The sequence below is a fragment of the Anoplopoma fimbria genome, chromosome 10, assembly GCF_027596085.1.
Source record: "Anoplopoma fimbria isolate UVic2021 breed Golden Eagle Sablefish chromosome 10, Afim_UVic_2022, whole genome shotgun sequence".
Lineage (NCBI taxonomy): Eukaryota > Metazoa > Chordata > Actinopteri > Perciformes > Anoplopomatidae > Anoplopoma > Anoplopoma fimbria.
Window position 1 is genome coordinate 18,361,713 of NC_072458.1, and position 27,798 is coordinate 18,389,510.

The following is a 27,798-nucleotide window of genomic DNA, read 5'->3' on the forward strand; positions in this document are numbered from 1 at the left end:
GTAGACTTATAGACACCATTAATACTGCAGATTAAGAACCGCTGTAACCACCAGTAAGGAGATTTGAGTGTTTCATTGATGTGACAATGAAACACAGATTAAAACTAATTTCCAAGGGGTAAAAAAGCCGATCGGGGCGGCACAGACTCTCGGGAGGCAGAATGAGCAACAATGACTGAACGTCTGTAAATACATCACACTTCATGTCATACAGCTTTCAGCTTGTCAGGGGAAAATCTGGGTTACTGCGATATGTGACTGCTGGCGTCAGTCATCATGCCTCATATCTCTCTGCTGTCTTTCCTGTTACTAAAATAAATATTTAGGCTTCTGCTGTGCCAGAAGGTCTCTTTTTTTTCTTTTTTCTTTTACAGCAGCGCCCTGCTTAACATTCAGGAGGTTACTGACACTGAGAACTTGATCCTCTTCTCACCAACCACTGGAGTGGCTGGTGCTTCGGAAGTTCAGACTGTTTGGATTTTTGCTATTTTTGAGACCGCAGTTCAAGGGGGGTCAAACTTTTTTTGATTGTGGGCCATGTACAGACAAAATGTAAAGGGTCAAAGATCAAACAGTAGTAAATGTGTAGTTTTCAATCAGTTGCACTTCTCAACAAGAAGACCACATGTGAGAAAGAAAACTCAAGTTTCAATCAAAATGACTATGCAGTACTACAAAACAGTTTCACATTACAGTTGTTTATTCCGGTGGCCACATATTTAAAAAAGTATTTCTGTATCCACTGCTCCTTCATGACTTAAAGTATTATGATGTTATGTTTAAATCTGTAAAACAAGTTAAGTTAAAACAGGCAGAAATGGCCAAATATTGGTTTTTGTCTAAAGAACTCCAGATGAACGCTAATGCTAATGGCTAATGTGGCTATATGCAAACCGGATCTGTTGGTAGGCAACTGTTTGCATTTTAGCAGACCTGTTAGCACAAAGTATCCACACAGAGTGTTAATGCTACATTGATAGTATTTGGGATACTCTCTGTGTATCTAATAGTATACTGTTTTGGCAGTTAGCGTATAGCATACAAGTACAAAACTCGCACACAGGGATGGAAATATTACTGTGACATTAACATGCTAATGTTACTGCCAAAGTAATTGGAAACTCATGCAAAATGTTTCCTAAAAATGTAATACTTTCTTTAATTTTATTTATTACATTTCATTATGGAGCCCTCTTACTATTGGCAGCATAAGTAGCAATTTCTATTAGACCTTTTTCATTGCAGACTTTTGATGTGTCATACACAGCAGGAGAAGCACACATTTAACTAATATCTCTGAATCAGACACACATAAATAGAAATAAATACTGTTATTAAACCCAGCTGTGCTGTTTCTGCTTTGTTATGTCAATGTGTCTGCTCTGAAAAAAAAATCAGTATCCATCAACAGCACACTAAATAAACTATTATCTTTAGAGTATGATTAATATTACCCTTTTCCCTAGGTAAAATATTATATTCACACTCATCATCTGGTTTATGGCCTGCTAAATAAATGTAATTAATTCAGTATTGAGCTTTGACAAACCATACATCTCTAGTGCCCTCTAGTGATCATGGAGCCCTAAATAAATGTATGTTTTCTTTATAGCTATAAATAATTATTGAATTGCTATTTAAAAAAAAAAAAGAAATATCATATTAGAATCAAAAACTATACACCGCTTACAGCACTGAAAGTTTATCAAGCATTTATTACTGACCTGCAACAGTTTTCTTCTTTTGTATTCTACAGTCTGACTAAAACACAACAGATTACTTATCTGAAAAAAAGTGTGTTGTTGAAAATATTCTGGTAGCCTGGGGCTTGATGTGCAGCAGGACATGATGATGTGGGGTATCATTATCATTATCACTGTCATTACGTTGGTTCGACGGTGATTCTCTATGAATTTCTCATCATGTCACTTTCTCCACAGTGATTGATTTCCCTGCTCTACACTTTTGGATTTCTGCTGTTTCATTTCCAAGAACTGAAGCTCAGTATGCTCCCTAAAAAGGAATAAGAAGCCATTAATCATGAGTTAGTCCATTCATGATTTTCCATCCCTTACATGTGATTTCAAACAGAATGCTAATCTGTTTTAACAAAATATCTCAGAGTCACATTCTGGGACTTTATGATGAATGCCTGAAGGGATCGGAACTGACACTTGGAATAAGATGAAGTACGGTGAACCCAGGTGTCCTGGTTATAATAATCTGCCCTCAGGAGCATCAATGCGCCTTTTCATTTATGTACCGACTGCATCATGTGTGCAATCAATCACAACACGAACACTGTAAATAGACTGCCAGAGTTACATCTGTGTTGGATAGCTGGCAGCGGGGAGCCAGGAATAGCAATGTGTTTCTATTGGTTGTTCGGTTTTCTGTCCAACTATTAAATAGATTACCATGAAAGTTTATACAGATCCTCAGATGATGGATCCAAATGGCTTGGGTGTTCCTCTGACTTTTTCTTCTGGCGAAAAAAAAAAAAAAAAAAAACTAGAGAAGCATTAACACTACTTTGTGTTTTCTGTAGTTCCCTTTGTCACTAAAGATATACTGAGTTGTATAATTTATACATGTGGGAACATGTGGGAACATGTGGTCAACATTTTTTTTGTTTTGGTGTGAAATGTCTCAATAAATGGAGGTTGAGGCTGTGGTTCAGTTGGTTGAGTGGGTCATCCTTTTAACGACAGGTGGAATAAAGTTTAAATTGGATTGTCATGGAATTTGTTTCAGATATTCATGTTCTCCTCAGTTGTATTGGTTCCCCGACATTTAATCTACCATTTTTACAATTTAGCTGCAAAACTATAAACTAATGACATCAGTCTTAGCCGTTCTTTGTGTTTAGTGCGTATAGGCAAACATTAGCATGCTATCAGACTGAATTAAGCACATTTTAACACTGTGCACTGAGTGTTTTATCGTGCCGATGTTGTACAGTCTGTTTTATTGGTATAGGTTGTTACCAGTTTGCCCACAGTGCATTATTCACTAGGGATGATATGTTTATTGCCTTGCGCATGGCTGCTTTGTGAGTTTTAGTGCTCCGGGACAAAAGGCTCATTCTGTCAATACTCAGCTATCATCTGATAACAAAAAGCTTTTAGTTTGTGCTAATGTCCGTCAGTCTTAAGTTCAGTTATAATTATTATTATTTATACAAGCTGTATGCTTGACAGAAGAATGCAGACTATGTTTGTCTGGTTAGCGCACTTAAAGGAAACTGCAGATTTGACATGATGAAGTAGCACGAAGCCATTTTTTTCATTTCATTTCACAGAGCATCACATGCAAGAATGGGTTATAAGAACCGGATACCCGAACCATGATATCTTACAAAAAGTTAGTCCTCAATTTTCGTTACATTTTTGCTCGTTACATGAATATAGTCTTTTCAAAATAAACTTCCTTCTTCACAGGGAACTTCTCAGTTAGATTAAGGCAACAAAACATCTTACAACACAAATTACGTGACAAATAAATCTACCTTTTCTTGTTAGACATGCTGAACATTCGGCCTCCTGGCTGAAAGATTGCTGTTTGTTGGACCCATCAACCTCCTCTCCAGTCTGCCATGTGTGGCTTTTGGGTTCTTTATACTTCCTCGTTTATGATTGTGTGGCTAACATACCAAAAAAATTGAATGACGGCTCTTTATTTTTTGTAGGAATAGCATGAATGCTTGATGAGACCAGCTTTGACCCCCAAGATGGCGCCTATTCAGACTGATGAGAATCAACTAAATTTGGTTGATTGAAAACCTGAGCGGCGACGCCAAATCCTGGTCTTATTATTCATCCATGATCACATGAAGCACGGCAAGAGGGGAGAGAAGAATCCCTCCATGGCAGAACAGGAGTGGAAATGAAGGAGAGATAAATGAAACCTGGGATGAGATTTGGTTCGTCAAATCTTATTTTACTCCCACCGCCGACACACACACTCAGTCGCTGTCGCTCACAAACTTTCACTCATTACCCGCTGTCTCTTCCTTCTCCTTCCCCCTCGTTTGAAGCACCAGTCTCTCTTCCTCCCACACTCTCTCTGTCTCATGAGGCTTTTTCCTTCCTGACTTTGTTTCTTCTTCCTCTTCCTCCCCCACCTTCCCCCTTTTTGTGTGTGTGTGTGTGTGTGTGTGTGTGTGTGTGTGTGTGTGTGTGTGTGTGTGTGTGTGTGTGTGTGTGTTTTTGCCTGTGTTTTTATCTCATCGCCCGGCTGCTGGATGGCACTTTTCCCTCCACACTCCGCTGCTCTTCTTGGTTTTTAACGCAGCTGTTACAACCCTTCTCGCTCGCTCACTTTTGTTCTGTTTTTTTTTTTGGCACACACACATTCACACATGCTGACAAACACAAACACAGTTCTTCTCCTTCCTCTCTTATGTAAAGTCTCTTCTTTATATTCTGTACCTTGCAAATACACACACACACACACACACACACACACACACACACACACACACACACACACACACACACACACACACACACACACACACACACACACACCACAGTCTTGAGTCATATACCAGTCCTCTCCACATAATCTCACACATCACCATTCTCACATTTGCACCCGGTCCGATAGGTACACACACACACACACACACACACACACACACACACACACACACACACACACACACACACACACACACACACACACACACACACACACACACACACTTTTACCCACTAGCTCTCCCCACCACACATGTTGGTACACACCCTCTCTCCTCTCGCTCTCTTTTTCCTCCCTCCCAGTTATACACATTCTCTCTCTCCCCCTCAGCTGTCTCTCTCTCTCTCCCTCTCTCTCTCATTCTTCATCTGCACCTCAGCTGAGTAACATGTTGCCTCGTCTGAGCTACGCCGCCGTGCAGTAAGCAAAGACCGCCTGCTCCTCATCTCGCTGACCAAACATAAAGGGCAAACAAGAAGGAGAAGCAAGAGGAAGGGAACTGAAGTCTCGTCTCTCGCCTTTGATGTCCGACTACCTTCTCTGAGAGCAGAGGAGGAGGAGGAGGAGGAGGAGGAGGAGGAGGAGAGAGGAGGAAAGATCTGTTTTCACACTTTCCTGACTCAGTTTGTCACCTCAAGCAGAAGGAGCAGCAGAGGATGCAAGGAAGAGCTGAGGAGCTGAAAAGTTGTCTCTCTTTCACTCTGCTGTCCATCCATCCCTCACAGCTGACCAAACTTTTTTTTTAAACGGAGAGGAGGAGAAGGCGAGGGCGAGGAGAGAAAGGGGAGCGAAAGCATCCCCTCACCCCGGTTACTTTTTGTGTGTGCACGTGTTTCGCTCAGAAACAAAGCAGGACCGTCCTTCCAGAGGCAGCTACCCATGTGGCAGGAGGCTCTGTGGACCCGCGGACGCTACCTGCTGGAGAAGAGCGATGGCGGCGAGGGTGGCGAGGGGCCCGAGAGCCTGGGAGACGGGTGCCCGGGGTTCCAGGGGGAGGTGTGCGTGGAGGACGGGAAGCCCCAGGACTGGCTGTACGAGTCCTACTACAGAATGAGCCAGCAGCATCCACTGATCGTGTTCCTGTTGCTGATCGTCATGGGAACCTGCCTCGCGCTGCTGGCGGTGTTCTTCGCGTCAGGACTGGTGAGTGAGTGAGTGTGTGTGTGTATATGTGTGTGTGTGTGTGTGCAGGTGTTTTAGAGGTGTGGATAAGTCTATCCATCCAGAAAATAGAGGTCAGGGTACTTTGATGTTGAATATAAATGCAGCACATCAGTGTCAATAAACAGGAAGTGTATTTACTGCAGTGCATTTCACAACAATTACACAACAACAGTAACAAACAACATAATCTGTGACTTGTTCAGTTTTGTCACGTTTATTACATGTTTTACTCTCTCATCATTATAGATAAATAAAATGAGGTCGCTGGACAGGGGGGGTTGTATTCTGATTTAAAAACTCAGAATTTCCCACCAAAAAACAGAGAAATTGAATATTCTGCTGTCTTTCTCGCAAGTTTTGGATTTTTTTCTCATAATTTTATGTCTTGAATCTTGTAAATATATATGTATATATTTTCTCTGAATATCACCCCAATCCCCCGACTCCGAATATTTGTAATTAAAGGAATAATTAAACTTTTTGGGAAATTCACTTATTCACTTTCCTCCAGAGAGAAGATGGATAACACTCTCATTGTGAAGCTGGAGCCGGCAGATAGTTAGCTTAGCATACAGACTGCAAACAAGGGGAAACTGCTAGCCTCATAGTAATCCATCTATCTATTGATTATTTGGTCTATTAGTCGTTGAATCTAACGACTAATAGTTGATTATTCTTAAGATTCTTTTTATATTACACAATTAATAATCCAAAATAGATATCATAAACTTTTAGGTATTAAATTATAATTCAAAAATTATAGACTATAACAACACTGCAACGTTAGTTCAAGCCATTTTTGGAGATGTCTGAGGAGAAGCAGGAAGTGGGAAGGGCCTGGATTAATCAGATATATATATATATATATATATATATATATATATATATATATATATATATATATATATATATATATATATATATATATATATGTTCATGATACCTTTGTGCTTTAGTTATTTATGTTGGTTTCGAATTATGTAAATTGTGGTAATTCTTGTCAGTCGGATATTTTCTCCCTTTGTATTAAATTTAGTGCATATTTCCTGTTTAGATAAAAACAACATAGAATGTGCCGGCCTCAACTGACATACCGCCTACAAAAATGTGTACAATTAATCACAGTTGAAGTATTCTCTTTCAACGTCTCATTGTGCCGCTAAGCCATAGTGTTTGGTAATTAGGTCGGCTGTAAACAGACAGTAAACAGTAAACAGAAAATATAAAACATATCAATAACAACGTTAGATGACTCATGGTGTAACGTTACGTTACCATAACAGCAGCAGGGCAGAAATTATTTTTAACATTGGAGACGAAGAAAAAAACAATTAGAAAATCAGTTATAAGTGACTACTTCTACCAGAAACACGCTCAATGTGTTGATAATCCTGATATATATCATGCTTTGGCGGGGACAAAAAGTAAACAGGACCCGGCGCTGTTTTGCCGCCGCTGCCATCTTGACAAAGCGGCACAGGATGCTTTTTCTTTAAGTGTTTGTGCAAAGAAGTCTTGCCAGCTGTGATAAACCATTTCCAATTTGAAGCACTTACAGAGCACCACGTTGTTTGGTCTCTTGTCTAAAATACTTTCACACTTTAGAGGATCATAGGCTGGGCGTTTTTTTGCTGAAGCTTGTTCTCAATGGGAAAGCATGCTTTGACTGTGCACAGCCATAATAACAAAGCGCCAACACACATTATGCAAATGCCCCTTTTGTTCAATCAGTGTAGAAATCAAAATGTAAAAAAAGTCAATATGTCGCTTTACAGGCTGGGTTTTGTGTCAGACGTCTTTTTCAGGCCAGCTGTTTTCCTCTGTTTCCAGTCTTTATGCTAAGCTAACTGGATGCTATCTGTAGGTTCTTATTCATTGTACAGACATCAGTCTCTCAGCAAGACAGTAGTAGTGATAACCAGAATTACCGTCAAAGAGCAAGACTAGAGTTTTTGAATTTATGAACCAGACTGATCAAATAAATCAAATGCATTTAAAAAAGTTTTTCAGAATAAAGGCCACTGTGTGTTTTTAAATGCTGTGGTATGCTACACATTTAATTAACAGCATCACAACAGATTCTGCATGGTTACAAGCTAGATATGTGATTATCCTGCAGCAGATAGAGGTCCTCTTGTTAGGATCACTTGTAATAAAAGAAGAGCGTTGGGGTTGCACCAGACTGAATGAGACAGGGAGGCCTAAGTGCATGTGTGTGAATATTTGTGTCAACATAAGAGGCCGTGAAGCGGTACTTTAAAATTGCCACGCCGTGTTTGCTTAGCAGATCAAGAGCGTGATGAGAGTTTAGTTCGTAACTGTGTAGGTGTTTTTACTTTTGTCAAGTGAAAATTTTTGTTTTGGACACAAACACTCAACCACAAACACAAGCTATTGTTTCTCAAGTCCTGCTTTTGTGTTTTTATGAAATAGCCGTACAAAAGGAATCCCACACGTTGCTTTGATCGTCGTTGTTGTTGTTGTTGTTGTTTCAAAATGAGTGTTTTGCCTCCTATATGTTCAAGGTGATCTGTAGACTCACGCTTTTCTCTCTGTGTGCGTCATGTACTGTCAGAGTAGCACCTGGAGGCCAAGGGCAAACTCCAATCAGACGCTGAGAGGGATCAACCAGTTTGGACGTAGGTGGCAGCGTCCAAAATAGAGTGACAGAGTGAAACCCAGATCGTCCTTTATTCAGTTACATTGACAAACACCCACCAGATCACCAAAAGTAGCACACTGGTTTATATTTAACATCAGTGATGCTGTGGTTTTAAAGCTGTGTGACAGACCTGGGGTTGATCAACTCTGCACGGTGCTTTTAAGATACAGAGCGGCTAAAAAACTCTGGCACGCACTCTCAAGATCGATGCACAGTTGCCGTGTTCACTGACATACACCAACAGGATGAGTTCAGTGACCATCCAGTGTGTTTTGGAGTTAAAGCAGAATAGCGAGGGGAGAAAATCTGCTTTCTTTTATCTGTTGGAGGCGTTTGATGACCCTCCGCCTCCCGCAGCGGTTAAGCGTTTGCTCTAGGCTGTCACTAAAGTCCTGTTAACATTCATTTGAGCTCCATTTTACAGGGTCGTTCCGGGAGGACCTCCACCTAAATCAATTCCTCTAGCTCTATTTAAGACAAATCAATAGAGCTTATTGCCCCAGCTGGTCGATCTAAGTCCCCATGTCCTCAGGTTTACAATGTCCCCCCCAATCATTTCCCCATCATTCTCAATTTAAATCAAAATATTTTTTTTCTTGTCAATTTGTTCCTGTTAACAGACAGATCTGTCTGTAGCTATGGGATGGTTGTCCGGTGAGGTGTGTGTATTTATTACTGCTGGACAAAGAAGAATGGCGGGTAGGGTCGGTTTGTGGCGGCCGGAGGGAGGGGAGGATGTTGTTGTAAGTGTTCTGGCTTTATCAGCGAGTCGGCAGAAAGTGGAATGAGTGAATGTGGTGTTTATAAGACAACTCCACCCTTACTCTGCAGTGTGTGTGTGTGTGTGTGTGTGTGTGTGTGTCTGTGTGTGTACACTTGCATGCATGTTTATGTTTGTGACTGTGTTTGTGTTGTTTGGGTGTGTTTCTGAGGAAGTCTCTCATTTCCTTCTTGGTTGCTTATCCGTATTTATTTTTTTGGGAGAAAATAATGATTATTCTTCCTTGTTGCCTTGAAGTTGTATTGATTTGGAATGTGTATAAGCATGCAAGTGTGTGTGTGTGTATTAGCACGTCCAAATGTGTGTGTGTGTGTGTCTGTACCGAACCGCTGGCAGTATTTTAAACTAATGACACTTACAGCAACATGAGACAGTTTAACAGAGCTCAATATTATCTGGTGATGGAACACTGGAAATATATCAATGGTACAAAAAAAAAAAGGGCATCTTTTATTGACTGCAATGCTCATTTCAGTTTATGGTCATTTGCAACACATTTTCATGATATATTGATAACATTGACTTTGTTCCATCCCAACAATAGATTGGTAGATGCAGGGCAGTGAGAGCAGGGTGTCTTTGTGATGATGGATCACCAGTCTTTTATTTAGGGGCAGGATGGTGAATGAATGAGGTGGAGGAGATGATGTGATGTCAGTGACTAGGGTGTGGTCAGAGCTGCAGCACCACAAAGCCCGGATGTGCTACAAACAGATAAAGGACTTCATACAAAAAAAAAAGGAAAAAAATGGGACTTTCTGTTAATTTTAACAGGATACATTTTGTTTGTGCGTGCCACTATTAACCCAGCCAATGCTATAAACAAACCAAGACCATTATTGTGTAATTTCACCCCCAAATCCAGCAAATGAAACATTTAAAAAAATGCAAAAAAGTTGGAAAAGGGCCTGAGAGATGAAACCACGGCCACTTGCATACAAATCATCATTTGATTGAATTGCAGTTCATTAGATCACAAATGAGAGAAGAATTACACCCAGCCTAGGAAAGCATTACTGATTCACCAGTTTTTGCGTCATGCTGATGGCTTAATTTCCAGCACACAGAAAAGAGAGAATACGTCTGAGCTGTGCTGTGATTGAGATGCTACACAGTTGGTACTGAAAAAGTGAAAACGATAGAGGAGAGAAAAAGAGGTGGGTCTGATCAGAGGGCGTTAACAGTCTTTTATTTCATTATAATGATGAATCCTTCACGCTGAACTTTATCTTTATTTAAAACAGTAGATAGTGTACTGAGCCATTTTCAATCATGAATTGCTGATGAGTAATACATGTCTATATAAACACCATCATTGATGTGCTACATCACAGTTATTATTATTATTATCATTTAGTTTACAATTTAAAAAAAGTATGCAGTTACTCATAAAGTCAATCCTTCCACTTCATCCCATTGGTTTACACTCTACAACCTACATCTCTGAGTAATGAGTACTCCATCGTTCCTATTAAACTGTCATAAGGCTGCAGAACTCATAAGAAACACATAAAACAAAGAAGCAAAGCAACAAATATTTACTTTTGGTCGGGGTCAAGCTCCAAAAAGGCTGTTTACTACACCTCCCATGATGCTTGTCATTTGGGTCTTTTCATTGGAGACTTGTGGTTTCCTTAAACTTTACGCCTCTGGTTGCAAAAAGAAGTCTGATTGTACAGCGAACCGTGACAGGTAAATAGACGCTGTTGTGTCAAATAGATGGAGTGCCCCTTTTCATGTTGCATGCTGATTTTTAAAACGCCACATGATTGTGATTTTAAAAACCAAGTGCTGATTGGGACTTCATGCCTTCAAGCTAACATTCAGATTCTGTGAAAGTCTCACTAATCGTAGAACACCCACTTCTATTTCATGTATAGCATTACAATTTCCCCATGAATGTTACTAACTATTCCACTTTTTGGAATTTTTGTTTGTATTAAAAAGTGTTTCAAACTGGTTCGATCCACTCAGCAGCCCCCCTCCCACCACTGTGCCCTCTGGCATGGATTATGAAATGACCATTTCTACACAGTGCACTGATGAACTCCTCCCTTGGGGTGCTGTGATGAATTATTGTGAAATCACAAGGTTGAAGTTACAAAATTTCACAATATCTCTGAAATGGAGAGAGTCACAATACATTAATATTATTAAATGAAAATACTTCACGTTATAGGGCTGACAAAAAACAACCTAAAGGACTGTAAACTATCACAATTTAATCTAATGACGTCTTCTCAGGACTCCAGATAAAGCGACATATTATGCTTCAAACTATTTTTAATCATTTATATCAATATGTTGGGGTCAAATGCTTGATGCTCTGAAACCTTTGACCTTGTTAACATTTCTCTACACTGCAAATGGAGCACTCAAGTAAAGGTTTGTTGATTATTGATGATTTTAATAACCAAGCTGAGAGCAGATGGAAGAAATCTGCCACGAGTTCTGCGTCATCATGCATTATAAATATTCAACAGGCACCAATACATGGAGAGTGCATACACTATCATGATTTAAAGCAACACAAGTTTCCCTTATGCCTTTCTGACATAATGTATTTGGTGGGTTTGTGTCCTTTCACCGCTGGATAATTAGATTACTGCATTTCTCTTTTTCGTCTGCTGCCACAATGTCTCCCTCTTCCCCCTTTTTTTCCTCCCAGTATAATAGCTTGATAAGCCAGACTGGGCTAAAAAAAGGAAATAATTGTTCTGGATGACAATGCAGTATATTATGGCAGAGCCGGCACAATTCCCTCCCTCAATGCCGTATTGAGGGAAATGGCTTTAAATGGTTTTCAAAAGGGTTTTAACAGGATTAGATGTACTAGAATCGAAAAATGTGCAAAGTGAAAATACTGAAGTGGTGAGAGAACAGCTCTCTCGCTTCCTAACCTGCAGTTGTTTGGTCGTGTGTGAGCATACAGTTTGTGCAAAATGTGTTTTTTTAGGGCCAAAAGGATGGGGTCTTTGGCACCGAGGTCCACTCAGGTATCCCTCCCTCTGGTGTTTGAGTTTGCAGTCTTGCTCACATCCTCATTGGGATTCTATCCGCGCTTCAGGCTGACTGTATAGCTGGCGTGGCGTCAGCAGCAGTCAGATCCCATGGGATCCCCCTCGCCAGACCCTGACTCATACTACCTCTGCTACATCGTGTTGCTACACTAATACGCAGCAAAATGCTCCCTTCCTGCATTTGTTCCGGCAAAACAGCTCCTGCTATTTTCAGCAAGCAGCTCGAGTCAATAAAATGTCAAATCAGCCGAAAATTCAAGGTTGAGTCCGCTGACATCTTTTCATTCTGTTACATAAAAAGCTGATCCGCTGATTTGCTTTTTAAGGGATTAAAACACATTTCTATGCCCACACTGATGTTCTTTTTTTAACGGTAGAACTGGTGACATCTTATCTCACAGTGGCTTGCTAAATTAACATGTACAGCTGCTGGACCATGACTTTGGAATAACTGAAAATGGTCTACGTAGGTGTCGGGTAGGATCCAGTCTGTGAAAGTGTGCTGAGTGTGTGGAAGCTCTCAGTCCTCTTTTTGAGCAAATGATGGTGATTTTGCTGCTGTTTCATAATTTACGCAGCCTGAAGAGTGCAAAAGGACTTGGAGAGTACTTTAGTCTTACCCTGACCACATTTGCGTGTGCATGTTTGTATGACGTGTTTGTGTTCGATGGGATTTTTGCATATTAAAGTATATTTCAGTCAGAATCAAAAGAGGTATTTTCGCTACAGACTGTGCTATTACGTTTAGGACAAACACATGCAGAAGTTAGGGACAGGTCAAAAGGATGACTATGTGCTAGGGGACATTAAAGGGAAGTGAAAAGTCTCTTCCTGTTAATGTGTCACATGACTCAAATTAATCTAATCCCCTCTTTCCACCGAAATTAGCACATATATGCTGGTATTTCAAATGCAGGAAAACTCCCTGAAGACAGGCGATAGACTCCTTTCCCATTGCCAGAAGACGAGTATTTCCCAAAAAAGGGGTTAGTAAATAGTGAAAATGTTACGATAGTTTCTTCTTTTTTATATCTGTTACATATTTAGTCCCTCTTTCAAACCCTCAAACCAGAGTTTACGATTGTTGGAAGAGTGGAGAAACTAGCAAAGAACGATTCAGCGAGTTTTATCTTGAATTAAGTGTGTTTTACAAAGATCAGCGAGGTAAAATTACCGCTTCTGTCAATGGAGTCTTGTAGCTTTGAGGAGAGCATAACCTTTCTTTTTATTATCTAACTCTGTGAATTAAGTGTTCAACCAAACGTAGTCTGGTAGCTTTGATAAGAGCATTTTAATTTAATCACATGTTTTGTACGTTAAATATAATATAACTCTTTACATAGCATTACGCCCAATAAGGGGTGAAAATTATAGTGTCCATCCGGGTGTCATGTTTCCGTTACTGACGTTTGGAGCTGGATCCGATAAATACCTGTGACTACTCCATAACCATTTTTCTCAGGTACGAACACCGATTTTAATCTTTGAGACAAAAGCCAGATGTTAGTTGGTATTTTGTGATTTTTTTTGTCCAGTGGTAAAGGGGCTAAAGTTCCCTGAATCTTACCAGACAACAGCACAAACTTAAATGGTCTCCATATTGATAACATTTCTTTGACCCACAAACGATCCGTACAACCATGAACGTTTAGTGAAAATATTAGTGTAGTGATTGTGACAATGATAGAGGAAATACACTTTAGAGTTAAATTTAGTCTTATATGAAGTCATTTTCTTTAAACACATTCTGACAGCTACATGATCATTTGCACATCATTTATGGAGGTTTCTTTTAGCAAAAAATCAATATCTTCACAAGGGAGAGTAAATCAGATTATGGCAGCAAGATAAAAGAAAGAAAGTGAACCGCCTTGTAAGGAAAAAACCTTCAGCCAGATTTGTTTCTTTTAACACAACTGGATGGACAGCTTTTATTATGTACATCTTAATAAACTGTCAACATGATAAAGTGAGTACGAGGAAGAGGCTGTCGAGGAAGAGGAGGCGGGTATGGGAGGTCTGGTCGGAGTCAAAGAGAGAGAGAGATAATGTGTGTGTATGTGTGTGAGTGTGTGTTGACAGCTTCTAAATGCTGACTTTGACAGTGTGAGCGCAGAAATGATGCTGTAGCACATTCTCTGGGCTCAGACAGTCTGTCTGCCGAACTGTGAGCCATCTGTTCATCAATTTGTGTGTGTGTGTGTGTGTGTGTGTCATGTTGTAGATCTATCCTTATGAGGACACAGAACTAAGGAGAATTATCCTTAAGGAAGCAGCTTTTTGTGTTATTTTGTTAACGTTATAGGAAAGGTTTTGGTTAACATAATATACTGCATAAGTTTTTTTGGTTAACCGGATCTGTAATAAGTATGCTCCTCCATGCAAACATTGTACCACACAACATTATTCAGAGTGGTTGCAGAATGTACTCAGTGGTCAGCCCAGTCACCAGGGGATTTTACATTTCTGCAAACCACAGATTCGTTGAATGTGGATGATTTTGCATTTGTTCAGACAAACTGAGGAATGACAACGAACAATGCATCGAGCAAGTGACATAGTACATAAAGCAGGCGGCAACCTCCGCCTGTGAAAAAAGTGACGCCAATGCATTCCTTTTAAAGGGGCGGCTGTGGCGTAGTGGAGAGCAAGGTAGTTCTCCAATCAGAGGGTCGGTGGTTCGATACCCGGCTTCGGCAGTCGATGTGTCCTTGGGCAAGACACTTAACCCCAAGTTGCTCCCGAAGGCTTGCCATCGGTGTGGACTGGATGTTGCATGAATGTTAGTTAGAGTCTGATGGTGGCACCTTGCATGGTAGCCTGTCATCAGTGTGTGAATGGATAAAAGCGTCTGCTAAAATGTAATGTAATGTAATGTTAATGGCCATCAGGGGGCGACTCCTCTGGTTGCAAAAATAAGTCAGATTGTATAGAAGTCTATGAGAAAATGTCCCTACGTCTCACTTGATTTATACCTAAGTAAACACTGTAAACATGAGTTTATGGTCTCAATCACTAGTTACAAGTCTTCTTAAATACAGCATGGTGTTCAATTAGTAAATCATGATCTCATTTAGAGAAAATGAGTACATAAAACCACCACCAAAGTCACAGAATCTTACACTGTATAAACCAATAAATCTTTCTCTCTCTCTTTCTCTCTCTCTCTAGAATACAGAAGACCACTTGACGTTCTTGATCACGGTACCCGCTGCCCTCTTCCTCTTCCTGTCCATCTTCATCCTTGTCTGCATTGAGTCGGTCTTCAAGCGGATGCTCCGGCTCTTCTCTCTCCTTATATGGGCCTGTCTGGTCACCATGGGTTACCTGTTCATGTTCTCTGGAGGGATACTCAGCCCCTGGGACCAGGTACATACATCTCTGTGTTTTTTATGTCTGTGTATCAGGATGTGGATGTGGGCATTGCTATACTGTCTGTACAACTGCATTTCTGGTCGCATGCATTTGGGGGTGCAATTCATTTGATTGACTGTTTGCTAAGCTCCGCCCCCCTTCTGTTTTGTTCTGTTTCCTGCGTGGCACATGGTGCAGTTTACATTCAAAATTCATAGTAATTGCTGAAACAATGGGCTCTTGATTTGAGAAGCAGACTAAAGTAAGCTTCTCATTTCTAGCTGATGGTTAATGTTACTGCTAAAATAACTGTTGATAGCTGATTTTGATCACCTTTACTACCTAGCTAATTTAGCTAATGAAAGCTCTTTGAGCTTGTGGAATACACCATCTCCTGTAGCTGATTTTTTTTAATGTTTCCAACTGACCTTTTTTTAAATCAGAACTCTGCATGTCTCAGGCGAAGAATCAGAGGATGGTCCATGTAGAAGACAGGAAAATCAAGAAACAGCACTGTACATCGTGCAAATTAGAGCTTGTTAGCCCTATTGTAGTGGCAGCTTGTTAAAAACCTTCCTTGGCACTAACTGTGCTTAAAGGAACCAACACAAATCGTCCAATAGCAGGACCGACTAGAGGGGCACAAGTCTTAGAAAAAGCTAATTTCTAACTTATGTTGAATATTTTAAATGGCATAACACCATTTAATTTTTATAAAAAACTAATCAACACAGCATGGCTCTTGCTTTTTTATGAGTATGACAAAAAGCATACTGTTGTTATAACAGGACCGGGGAAATACTACAGAGTGAATGTTTTGCATTCAGCAGGGCTTTTTAAATTTAACCTGTGAAACCACAAAACGATGTAGCATGAAGTGTCTCTATACTTGGAAGTAATGCTGGATAAGGTTTCTACTGTGTAAAATAGTTAGCTGGACATGCTATTGTTTGCAGTTTACATGAGTTGAGACCAATACACGACTTGATCCATACCTTACATCGCAGCTCTTGTATTTAGGTTTTGGAAACAGCTGAAGGGGTTCTACAAATGTAGCAAAAGAAAAAAGTTATGAACGGCAGGGATGAAGAAAAACAACAACTCACAGATTAAAATACAGGCATGGAAAAAAAAAATAACAAACAGAACAAATTACTGTAACTGCAAAGGAACTGCACAAAAACTCACAGCAGTTGGCTACTAACTTAAAAGCATATTCTAGCTATTTATTATTACACTCTCGTGAAGTTAGAGAATAAAACAAGAATGGAATTGAAAGAGACTTTTAACCTAAAGAAACACTCAAATTTAAAGTGTGCAAGCAAAAGCATGGTTTTTATTTGACTCACGCAAACAGTTAAATGAATACATGACGAAGAATAATCACACCCTAAAATTCAAATCTTGCATTTTGACACACGCATATGTGCTCACACGTGATTGCATATTTGTGTGAGGAGGCCTTTTTTTTCCACACACATCTGTCCGTCAGTTTCGGGGGGCCTTTGTATATGCATGCATTGCATGATTGTGTGTTTGTGTGCAGTCGAGAGCACAGAGTTAATTCCACGTGTGACAAGTGTTAATGAGGCCTGATGAGAGCTGGAGGTGAGCGGATCAGCAGACAGACACATTAGTTTTCAGTGCCAGACTCGTTCTCGCTCTGTCTCAGGAATCCTATTTTCTCAATCTAGTGCCCTGTCCCTCCTTATTCATCAAAGCCCATTTTTCTCCACACCTGCTTCCTCCTCTACTGTTAAGACCCCCCTCCTCCACCCACCCCACCATGCCAAAATGTCCTCTCCGCCCTTCTCCCTCCCCTTCACTCCATCCCTCCCTCCTGGAGGAGATATTTTTATCATCAGCCACCTGTGAGAGCATAATCATTATGCATTATTAATCACTCTATTCTGCATTCATGACTCCCCCACTTATACCGACATCTATCTATCTATCTATCTATCTATCTATCTATCTATCTATCTATCTATCTATCTATCTATCTATCTATCTATCTATCTATCTATCTATCTATCTATCTATCTATCTATCTATCTATCTATCTGAGATGTCGGGATTAGCCAGTTTTACCTTAACCTTAATTGTTATATAAATCACAGTTTCATGACTGTGACCTTTGAAGAAGTTACGATATCTATAGTGTCGTGATTCCTGCATTGTTTCCTGTGAAAACAGCAGACACCATTGTTCGTGTGTGCGGCTGAATCTTTTCTTACTCGAGTCTTGTCACCTCACCTGCAGCATTGAGAATAGGAAATGTAAAAATGTCGGAGGGAACCAACACTCCAACCTAATATTTGCCGAAGAAGTGCCTTAGATCAGCAGTGACGGAGCACATTGGATTTATAAAATGACTCTGAACCATGTGATCCAGTTTAACCATCACAGTGAGATTTCTTTTTTTTTCGTTTACGCCTAAATTCAGTGAAAATATGCAAACTGGAGATCGGCTGATGCTCTCTAGTCACTAGTCTAATAATGCTAACGCTACATTGTGAACAAGAAAATGTGTTTAAAGCGGCAGGAAGAGAGCTAGTCACAACTGCAGCTAACAGCTATCGTTGTAAAGTATAATAATCACTATGATGACAAATAACAAATTTAAAGAAAAGGGTTCGTGTTGATAATACATAATTTAGTTTATTAGCTATTGGCCTAGAAATATTCTGTTTAATAATTGTGAAATCGTAAAACTGTGATCTTTGCTCTGACAATAATCCTAATATTAAAATTCTATATTGTGACATCAGGAATCTATATTTCTTTATGTCTTTCTAAAGAATATAAATAATATATATATATATATAAATATATATATATCCCTCTATTTTCCTCTAGCTCTACATCTCTCTGTCTCTTTATCTATATCTTTCTTCTATCGCTCTCTCTATCATCTCTATCGCTCTAGCGATCTCTCTTTTGCTTTTGTAGTTTCTCTTTTTCTGTCTCTGCCAATTCTAGCTGTGAAGAATGAAAGAACAAAAGAAAGAAAGACGATAAGAAATACAGAAATCCGTTGAAAAGAGAACAGCTGTATTGGCTGCCTGCTCTCTGTGGGTTGGATTGATTGTGATTACTGAGAGAACAGCATGTCTGGTGGCGCACACGGAGCTCATAACAGAAAAGCCCTGAATGAAGAGAGAGAGAGAGAGAGAGAGAGAGAGAGAGAGAGGTAAGGTTGGAGATAAAGAGAAGCTGGTGCTCTGCTCCGTCATTCACTTCAAACCCCTCCACCACAAACATGCTCACCTGTTCACCTGCTTTCTTTACACAAAAAAAAAAAAAAAAAAAGTCTTGTCTGCATACAGCACAAGCCGTTTCTACCACCATCTATCCGCATTACCCGGTAAGTCTGGGCTTTATTCAATTTCTGAAGGCCTTGGCTCTGTCCAGCAGGCAGATTAAACATGGCCGCCACACCTGGTTCCCCCCAGAATCAAGTCACACTGACCTGTGAGTGTGTCTATGTTGGCACGTACTTGCAAAAGACGTGGGTGCTCGCATCCCTAAAAAGTACTGCCAAGCCCTAAATACGCTCATGAATGCCAAAGTGAGCAAAGAGCAAACATTATTTCGACGTGGGTATTGAAGCCTGTGTGTGTGTGTGTGTGTGTGTGTGTGTGTGTGTGTGTGTGTGTGGAGCCAAAGTGAGCATGTGCTGCCTTTGTCTGAAACACAGAGGAGGGTTGAGCGCTCGGAACAAGAGAGAGCGATAGAGAAATAAAAAGTAATCGAAGATGCTGAAGTGAGATGATGGCTGCGGCTCCCATCTCGGAGGGGTGTATTAGGATTCAGGCCAGAGAGCAGGGGGAGATGGAGTGCGTCTGGCTGCAGGTGACGCACCCCAAATTGGACTGCCATCCTCGATTCCCACAGCTCCACACACTACAACTGCCCTCTGTCCTTGGGTTCTTTTTTTTAGAGGTGGGAGTTCAGGGTTAGGAGTTGAAGGTTATGACAACGTGTACAGATCCTTCAAAACACCACATCTGCTCCGACGACAGCATCCTGCCCCGTTGGTAACCCTGGCAACAGAGAGCATACGGCTAGTCAAAACACCTTCCCTCGCTGCTCTCTGTTTTCAGATCCTCTTTTAGAAGGAACTCGGTCAACAGTCACTTACATCCAATGTTCTAGTCATGTTTTTGCTTGATAAAACACTGCATGTCAGTGGGGGGAGTAATAATTTACTTGCAACGCTTCACAAAGTCACCTGTCACTGCAAGTAATGATTATAATGTTGATGTATTGAACGCTGTGAATATTATTGCAGAGCTTTTCCCAGCTAGTACTTCCTCTAAGGAACCAAAGGACTTAGAAGTGTGAGACAGATGTACTCAAGTAACACATTAAATATGAATACTGTGTATATACATATGTATCATAACATGCAGTAGTGGAGGACTGTTACAAGTAAAAGTGTATAAGTATAATCAGGAAAATATACTTTAGGTATCAAAGTACTCATAGCAGAAAAATATCCCCTGTGACTGTTATACTGTTATATATATTTTATCATTAAATTACTACTTCTCATACATTATTAATGTAAAAGCAGGATTTTATTGTTGTAGCTGGTTGAGGTGGAGCTCCTTTTAAACTGTTTTGTATCTTCATTATGTATTAATCTGTGGATTATTTCCTACATTAATGGGCTAATTGTTTGGTTTGTAAAAATTCCTTAGAGGCCAAACTGGCACCTTCACAATGTTTATGTCCAGCGAAACCTCAGAATTATTCATATATGATGAAAATGATCAAATTGAAAACCAGCCAACCTTCACATTTGACGAGTTGTAACTATGAAATGCTTTTGTAGGAAAACTGACGTAAACAAGTCCTTAAAAAGTTGCCCTTATAGTCAAACTCTTCATATATATTGTATGCGAAAATAATAATTAGTAAAATAACTATTAACTTCTGCTGTCAGAAAAAAAAGTAGTGGAGTAAAATGTACTTTATTGCTCTGTGAGAAAAGTGGCATAAAAAGAGAAGGCTAAAATAAGGTTCAACAACCTCAAAACTTTATGTAAGTACAATGCTTGAGTAAATGTACTTTGTTAGGTTCCACCTATGGTAACCTGACACATTGGGGCCAGCAAGATCAATTTCACCCATGTTTTTCAATCTGATTCACTCTTAGCTGTCACTATCAGTAGCTTCCTGTTCGCGGACTGACTCTCTGAACCTCAAAGACGCAGGAAATAAACAGACAGGCAGGAAGGTCAGAGTTCTTCTGGTGTCCCTGTTAAAACCTGTGACCCGTTTGCGCTGGTCACCACCACAACAGGAAGGGGTTGACTGATGGCAGGGGAAGTGGGCCGGGGCGAGGCAGAGGGTTAGGGGACAAGGTGTCAATGAGCATCGCAGTAGGAAACACGAAGAAAACAGGAACAAGCACAGACAGGTGTAAGAGGCTTTGATGGAAACCTGGAAAGAGAAACAACTACAGTAAACAAGCAGTAAGATCCATCTAAAAAGATACTTCAGTCTTATATTCATTCCCATATGGAAGGAAATATTTGGGATGTCATTGTTTGATTCACATTTCTTTGATTAGGTAGGAAATGCTTCAGCCCCAAAATGACCATTTGTATATCGATTACTCACCCTGTGCTACCTTGAATTCTTTCAGATCCTTTCTTGCATACCTCCATGAGGGGAGGGGAGAATCAAAAAACTGAAGAATCTTGATGAATTGAAATTAAGGGGGCAGTATAATCCGAGTGTCATTTATCCAGTCATGTGCTCAATAGTTTCCAAACACATGCATCTTTCGCAAAAATAGGCAGGCGAGCCACAGTGAGACTGTTTTTGCAGAAGAATTATTGAGGTTTAATAAGGTTTTGCCGCGATGCATGTGTTGCAAATGACTAGATAAATTCAGACTTGGATCATTTTGCACGAATTGGTTGAAAGTTTGTAAACAGATGTTTTCATATAGTTTTGCTTCCCTCAATTCATCAAGACTTTCCTCCATTTTCTGATTCTTCGTTCACCATGGAGGCATGTGAAAGAAACAATGTTTTCATCAGGAATTCGAGGTAACACAAGGTGAGTAATTGATATACAAATGGGTGGAGTATTTCTTTAAGGCCGGTTTTTGTCTTTTTTTTTTATTGCTTATCATAAGATCAGCTTCATCGTTTGATCTTTTTGTGAAGAAGAGTGGGCAGACCGCTTAACGCTTCTGTATTTAGGCAGAAAGCAGACAGAGAGGAATGATACAACAGAAATATTTGATGAGATTCAACCACATGCATTTTTGTGATCTATATTTGGGCATTGCTGTGGTCGTTTTTTGGGGCATTCCTGCAGTACTTCTATGACCATGCATAAAGTCTCAAAATGGGTTGACGTACGTTGTGCTTAACATCAGTGAATGCGTGTGCTATCCACTGTGCTTGCAGTTCTGTTAATCAGACAAAGCAAAGCTGAAGCCTGATGGCGTTGAAAGTTTTTTGTAGACTGCATATTTCTCTCCAGCACTAGCTGAATTATTAAACACACTCTCTGTTTAGATTTGTAGGGCGAGGAAAAGCTACAAAGTTGGAAAAAAATATTTCACAACATCGAGAGCTTTAAACAGATTAGAGTTATTTCCCAACTGACATCTCTCTTCGTTTACCAGGTGTCCTTCTTCCTGTTCATCGTGTTCGTTGTCTACACCATGCTGCCCTTCTCCATGAGAGGGGCCATTATCGCCAGCGCCATCACCTGCTTCTCGCACACCGTCACCCTCAGCGTCTGTCTGGCCTCCACCGCCACTGAACTGGAACCACTGGTCTGGCAGGTAACGAATTTACGCAACTTCCTGCTTTTGTGGTCAATGTGGCCGAGATGTCGCTGCTTTGAGCTTCCTGTTTTGATATTCTGATGACCTAAATACGATTACTTTACTGCACTTATTAGCTGCAGGGTTAGGTTATGAAAACAAAATTTGTAAGGTTGTTCCATGCATGATTAAAAAATGACGAGGTACAACATTTTAATGAGGCCTGGGTCGTAAAACGGTGAACCTAATCTGTATCATGGTGACGCAGGAAAGTCAGCAAAACCTCCAGAGTCAACTGAACGGCATTTTAATTGCTCAGGGAACAGCTCTTAAAACATTGGTTCTAAATGAACAAACTGTTGATAGCTTTAAATAAAAGTCTCACCACAAAACAGAAACCTTGTAATGCTTTTATTAATACACAAAACTAAATCCATCACAGATGAGGCAATTATAAAAGCTGTACATGTAAATAAAGACACAGAAACATGCCGGATAACACTCAAAGTACATAGAACAAAATGGAATTGATTTTTTAATCACATGCATGTCTGAGGCTGACACACACACACACACACACACACACACACACACACACACACACACACACACACACACACACACACACACACACACACACACACACACACACACACACACACACAAAGTAAACACACTGATAACACTCAAATCACGATAATCTCTCTCTTCGCTCCGTCTCTCTCACGCATACACACACATATATACAAAATGGAAAAGCACACCAACAATAAAACATGCTCAGAGATGCTCATTTCCCTTGGATACAGTACCAAGGACAACCTATTGATATGCAAGGCCACATTTTAAAGAGCTTGAGGTTGACATAGTGGTGGAAAAGCGCAGTCAAAGTGAGTGATCCGGCCTGCTTTTACGAGGTAATTATGTAGGCTTAAGTGGAAGGAGTTAGATTCTGGGGAAATTACACACAGGCATATCTGGAAAATGCGTCACCTCCTAGCATTATTTTAATGCCTTATTCTGTGTGCGTGTATGTGGTGTATGTGGCAGATCTTAGCCAATGTGATCATCTTCACCTGCGGTAACTTGGCCGGAGCGTACCACAAACACCTGATGGACCTGGCCCTCAAACAGACCTACCAGGACACCTGCAACTGCATCAAGTCTCCCATTAAACTAGAGTTTGAGAAGCACCAACAGGTAAACACACACACACACACACACACACACACACACACACACACACACACACACACACACACACACACACACAAACACACACACACACACACACAAAGATAGAGTCGAAATGAATGTGTGATTACACTCTGGTTTCTGGGGATGCATGTGACACATTAATGATGGTGCTCTTGATTTTATGCCTTTCACTGTTGAATAAAATGTTTCAATACAAGACTACAAAATGGAACAAATAACCATTAAACCTACTAAATGGGACTATCATTTTGTGTTCATTTTGTGTTCATTTTGTGTTCATTTTGCTGTTCCTGTGGACAAAAGCAGTAGTGTTTTTGAGCGCCAAAGTCCTTCTGAAAAAAACTCTTATTTTACTGCAGCAGGATCTGACAGTCTGCTCGGCTCAGTCCTGGTTCTGGTTCTCCCGTGCATCCATCTCTGCAGCGGGTCCATCCATAAGGCCTGGGTCTCCAGCAGCGTGGTGCTGCATGACAAGCATTAAAAGTGGATAAAACAAGATTGGGAGCTTTTCTATTGCTTCTCCACATGCAGCTAGTAGCTAATGGTGACACCAGTGCTAACAGCACAGACTACTGCAAACCTGCTGTCACAGTGTTTACCTGAGGGTACTGGGTGCTGCGGTTCAGGTCGGCGTTATCAGCTTTATCCGCCGTGTGAGAGCAGTGCAGACAGCGGATGTGAGCTAGCCAGTGGTGCACGTTAACATGCACTAACATGTACTAAAAGCACATGAGGGCGGCCGGACTATGTCAACAAGACAAAGAGAAGCTCAGATAACAACACACACACAGAGGGAGAGCGACCTCATTTAGACATCACTCCTCTATATCTTTACATACATAATGGTCGTTTGCTGCTATATTAATGATATGAATATTATCTGTTGCTCCTTTAAGAACAACTATTGAGGAATATACAATCTTCTCGCTGATGGTCTTTGCTTATGTAGGTCACACAGAGGCATCAGTCTTAACTTGATACTGTTTCTTAAACAGGTTTAAGTTACTTCAAGGAGCTTAAACTTATTAATGTCTCTGTATACTTTGTGCAACTTCTCTTTATTTTAGCTCTAGGAATGGTTTTTGGTTGTTCGGTTCACCACTTTGCTTTGAAATTTAAAATAATTGTAATAGTTTTGTTGATCCCCAGACGTAATGACACTGCTTGGTGCTAATATTTTGCTGCTTCCTATCTTGGCTGTAGACCCTACCTGTTTTCTCTCTCTCAGAGCCACACATAAGATAAGATAAGATAAGATAATCCTTTATTAGTCCCGCAGCGGGGAAATTTGCAGGCATAAGAGCCCAAATTGATTCAATTTTTCTGCAAAATACTTCCCAGTTTTGTCAGGGATGAGGAGTTGGTAAGTCGTCATGTCTAAAGAGGCATTATGCAGTGACATTTGCTTGACATTATTGTCTTTGCCCTGACATTAGCCATTCTCTCTGACCAGGCAAACGACACATGAAATTATACATAAATAAGTGATGGTCCACTCAATAGGGACCTGCTAGAGTTAGCCTTTAAGTATTTTCTTATTAATGTATCCTTTTTAAATGTAAGTAAAATTAGAAGATGTAGGAATATTACAAATACCTCATTATATGCAAATATATATGAAGTTTATTATTATCTAAGTTAATTATGACCTGTTACATATGTCTTCTATTCTACAAATGGGCAGAAATCATATGTGAAAAATATTTTTAATTTGAATTCAGTTTCTAAATGATTTATTACTGCAGGTCAGTTCCATATTTTGTTTTGCGTATAGATGGTATTTGAACATTTATCACTGACATGTTTTTGTGCACTTGTACCCTTTTGTTTGTTGTGTGTGTGTGTGTGTGTTGTGTGTGTGTGTGTGTGTGTGTGTGTGTGTGTGTGTGTGTGTGTGTGTGTGTGTGTGTGTGTGTGTGTGTGTGTGTGTGTGTGTGTGTGTGTGTTTGCAAAAGTAAACAATTCAGAATCTCATTCAAAAGCTGAATAGAGATCACTTTAGTTCTTTAATCAAACACAAGATTAATAAAACTCCATCTCTTCTGGCCATTATACCCCCTCTGCATGCTCACAGTAGAGGGTTCATATTGCCTCAGTGCTGCATAAGTAAATAAGTGCGGGTGGTGTGGAGTTCTATTTTTAGCGCACCCACACCCCCACCACCCCCCCAAACCCCCTCTCTCTACTTAATTTGCTGCTGTGTTTTAGGAAATGAGCCTGTGGTGTGTGAACAATGTAATGACCCTCTCTGCTGTGAGCCGCATTTATGAGTCACACCCCCTCAGGCAGCTACTCGCTCTCTCTATTACACACACACACACACACACACACACACACACACACACACACACACACACACACACACACACACACTCGCACACTCTCAAAATCTCCCTCAAACAGCCCTCCATCCGATATCGATAGTGCTTCAATAGTTGAACTTCACAGCAAAGAAATACGTCAACTTTCCATAAACATCCTCAGTAAATAGATGACCAAATCAGTGGAAATCCTTACGCAACAAGGTGCTCAATATCATAAATGGATATTTTTTAAGTCTAACCGACAGGCACGTTTCTTTGATGTTTCACCTGTAGGATCACAGATAATCTATTGGTTTCCTCCGCCGTGCTGCGTTGTGCTGGAGGAAGATAAATGTCTCTGCCTCAGACGCTCTTCTGTTCTTGACTTTAGCTTCCTGTGCTCAGCTGAAAAAAATAGCCCCAAAAAGCCATAATTAAGGAAATCTATTTAGGAGGATAAGTATTAGCTTTGGAGGACAACGACTATTTTTACATGCAGTATTTGAGAAAAGAACATAAAAGAAAAGTTCTGTTCTATTGTATTTTATTGTTCTATTCTCTTGCCTCCTAAATCACATACTATGCACTACATGGTGTATATGTAAACTACCTTCAGGCATGCTTTTATCTGAATAAACAGTAGCCCTAGTATGTAAGTTTTCTGATGCACTGAACTGTACATGACAGCTGGAGACACATAACCATGGTAACCGTAGCCAGCCGTAGCCAACCTCAAGGGGACCAGATTATGATTTGTGATGTCTGAACTAATTAAAAAATGTATATTGAGCTAAAGCAAAGTTTAAATCTTATGCTAACACTAAAATTAAGCATTATTGAAGTAGCAGAGCTGTCCGCCTTATGAACGTTGCTGTCATAACAACATTGCATTGTGGGAGTTTGGTCATTGGGTTCAATTTCATTCTACGGCATCCTGTTGTATTCTACGTTCTGTTTTATTTTCAAGGTTCAAGGTTGTCGTTCTACAACACAGAGTTGGACAACAAAATACAGATGAAGTCTTTTTATGCCTCACTAGAAAAATAATCAAAATGAGTATTGTTAGGTTCAAGTGTGGAGGATGAGGTGGAGTTGAGGAGGCTTTGTTTTCTGTTCTATATTATTCTGTTCTTTTCTGTTTTAATATTTTATTATTTTAATAGAACAGAAAAGAAGATAAAAGAACAATCCAGTCACTCCAAAAAACCTCTTACATAGCACATATTGTGTAACTGTACAAATCCAACAAATACTGTCTCTCTCTGAACTCTGAATCTTTTTATTATAAATAATCATCACTTTTTTCCTTCTTTGACTCACAATGGACGAGTCCTGCTGTGAGTTAGATATCAAAAACAAAAATCTAGCTGAATATTAACTCAGAAAAACAAGCATCCTGCAGGTTTATCAAGGTCGTAGTGTAAATGAAACAAGTTTATTCTATATTTTTACTATGTTAACATATAAATGTATTCTTCTTATGTTCTCAATGTAGTTCATTACGTATCCGTATCTTTCCCCCCCCTCTCTCTGTGTCCTCAGGAGCGCTTGCTGTTATCCTTACTGCCGGCTCACATAGCCAGGGTGATGAAAGCCGAGATCATCCAGCGGCTGCAGGGACCCAACTTCGGTCGAACTGAGAGCACCAACAACTTCCACAACCTGTATGTGCAGCGGCACACCAATGTCAGGTGAGGCTTCCTTCTCCTTTTTATCCGAGCCTCCACATATTAGAGGTTATTATTTTCTGTTCTCGTCTCGGAGCGTGATTGCATCCTGTTACATCCTGTCCTCCCCCTCGTCACTGCTCATCCCAATGTCGTCTTTTGTCCTCCCCTCTCTACCTGCCTTCACATTTGGATTGCTCCTCTCATCCCACTTTATTTCCTCCTCTCTTTTCTCCTCTTGTAATAATCACTGCATCCCATCTTCTTATTCCTTCTCATTGCTATGGCCACATTCAATTCAGAGGGAATCCACCTCCATTGCACTCTAAGGTCACTCTATTCCCGGCAACA

The 27,798-nt window shown here is 40.2% G+C and overlaps 1 protein-coding gene across 4 annotated transcripts in view; it reads left to right on the forward strand.

The window, feature by feature from the left end:
• Positions 1-5,089: 5,089 nt before the first annotated feature.
• Positions 5,090-27,798, forward strand: part of LOC129097035 (adenylate cyclase type 2-like) — a 52,579-nt gene continuing 29,870 nt past the window's right edge. For 3 of the 4 annotated variants that reach the window (XM_054605722.1, XM_054605723.1, XM_054605724.1), the window contains exons 1-5: positions 5,090-5,625; positions 15,281-15,478; positions 22,116-22,277; positions 23,310-23,459; positions 27,323-27,471. In XM_054605722.1, the coding sequence (XP_054461697.1) occupies positions 5,362-5,625; positions 15,281-15,478; positions 22,116-22,277; positions 23,310-23,459; positions 27,323-27,471 (923 nt within the window). In that variant the 5' untranslated portion in view covers positions 5,090-5,361. Of the gene's footprint in view, positions 5,626-15,280; positions 15,479-21,484; positions 21,539-22,115; positions 22,278-23,309; positions 23,460-27,322; positions 27,472-27,798 lie in introns of those variants that run through there. The other variant, XM_054605725.1, reaches the window with a different exon arrangement.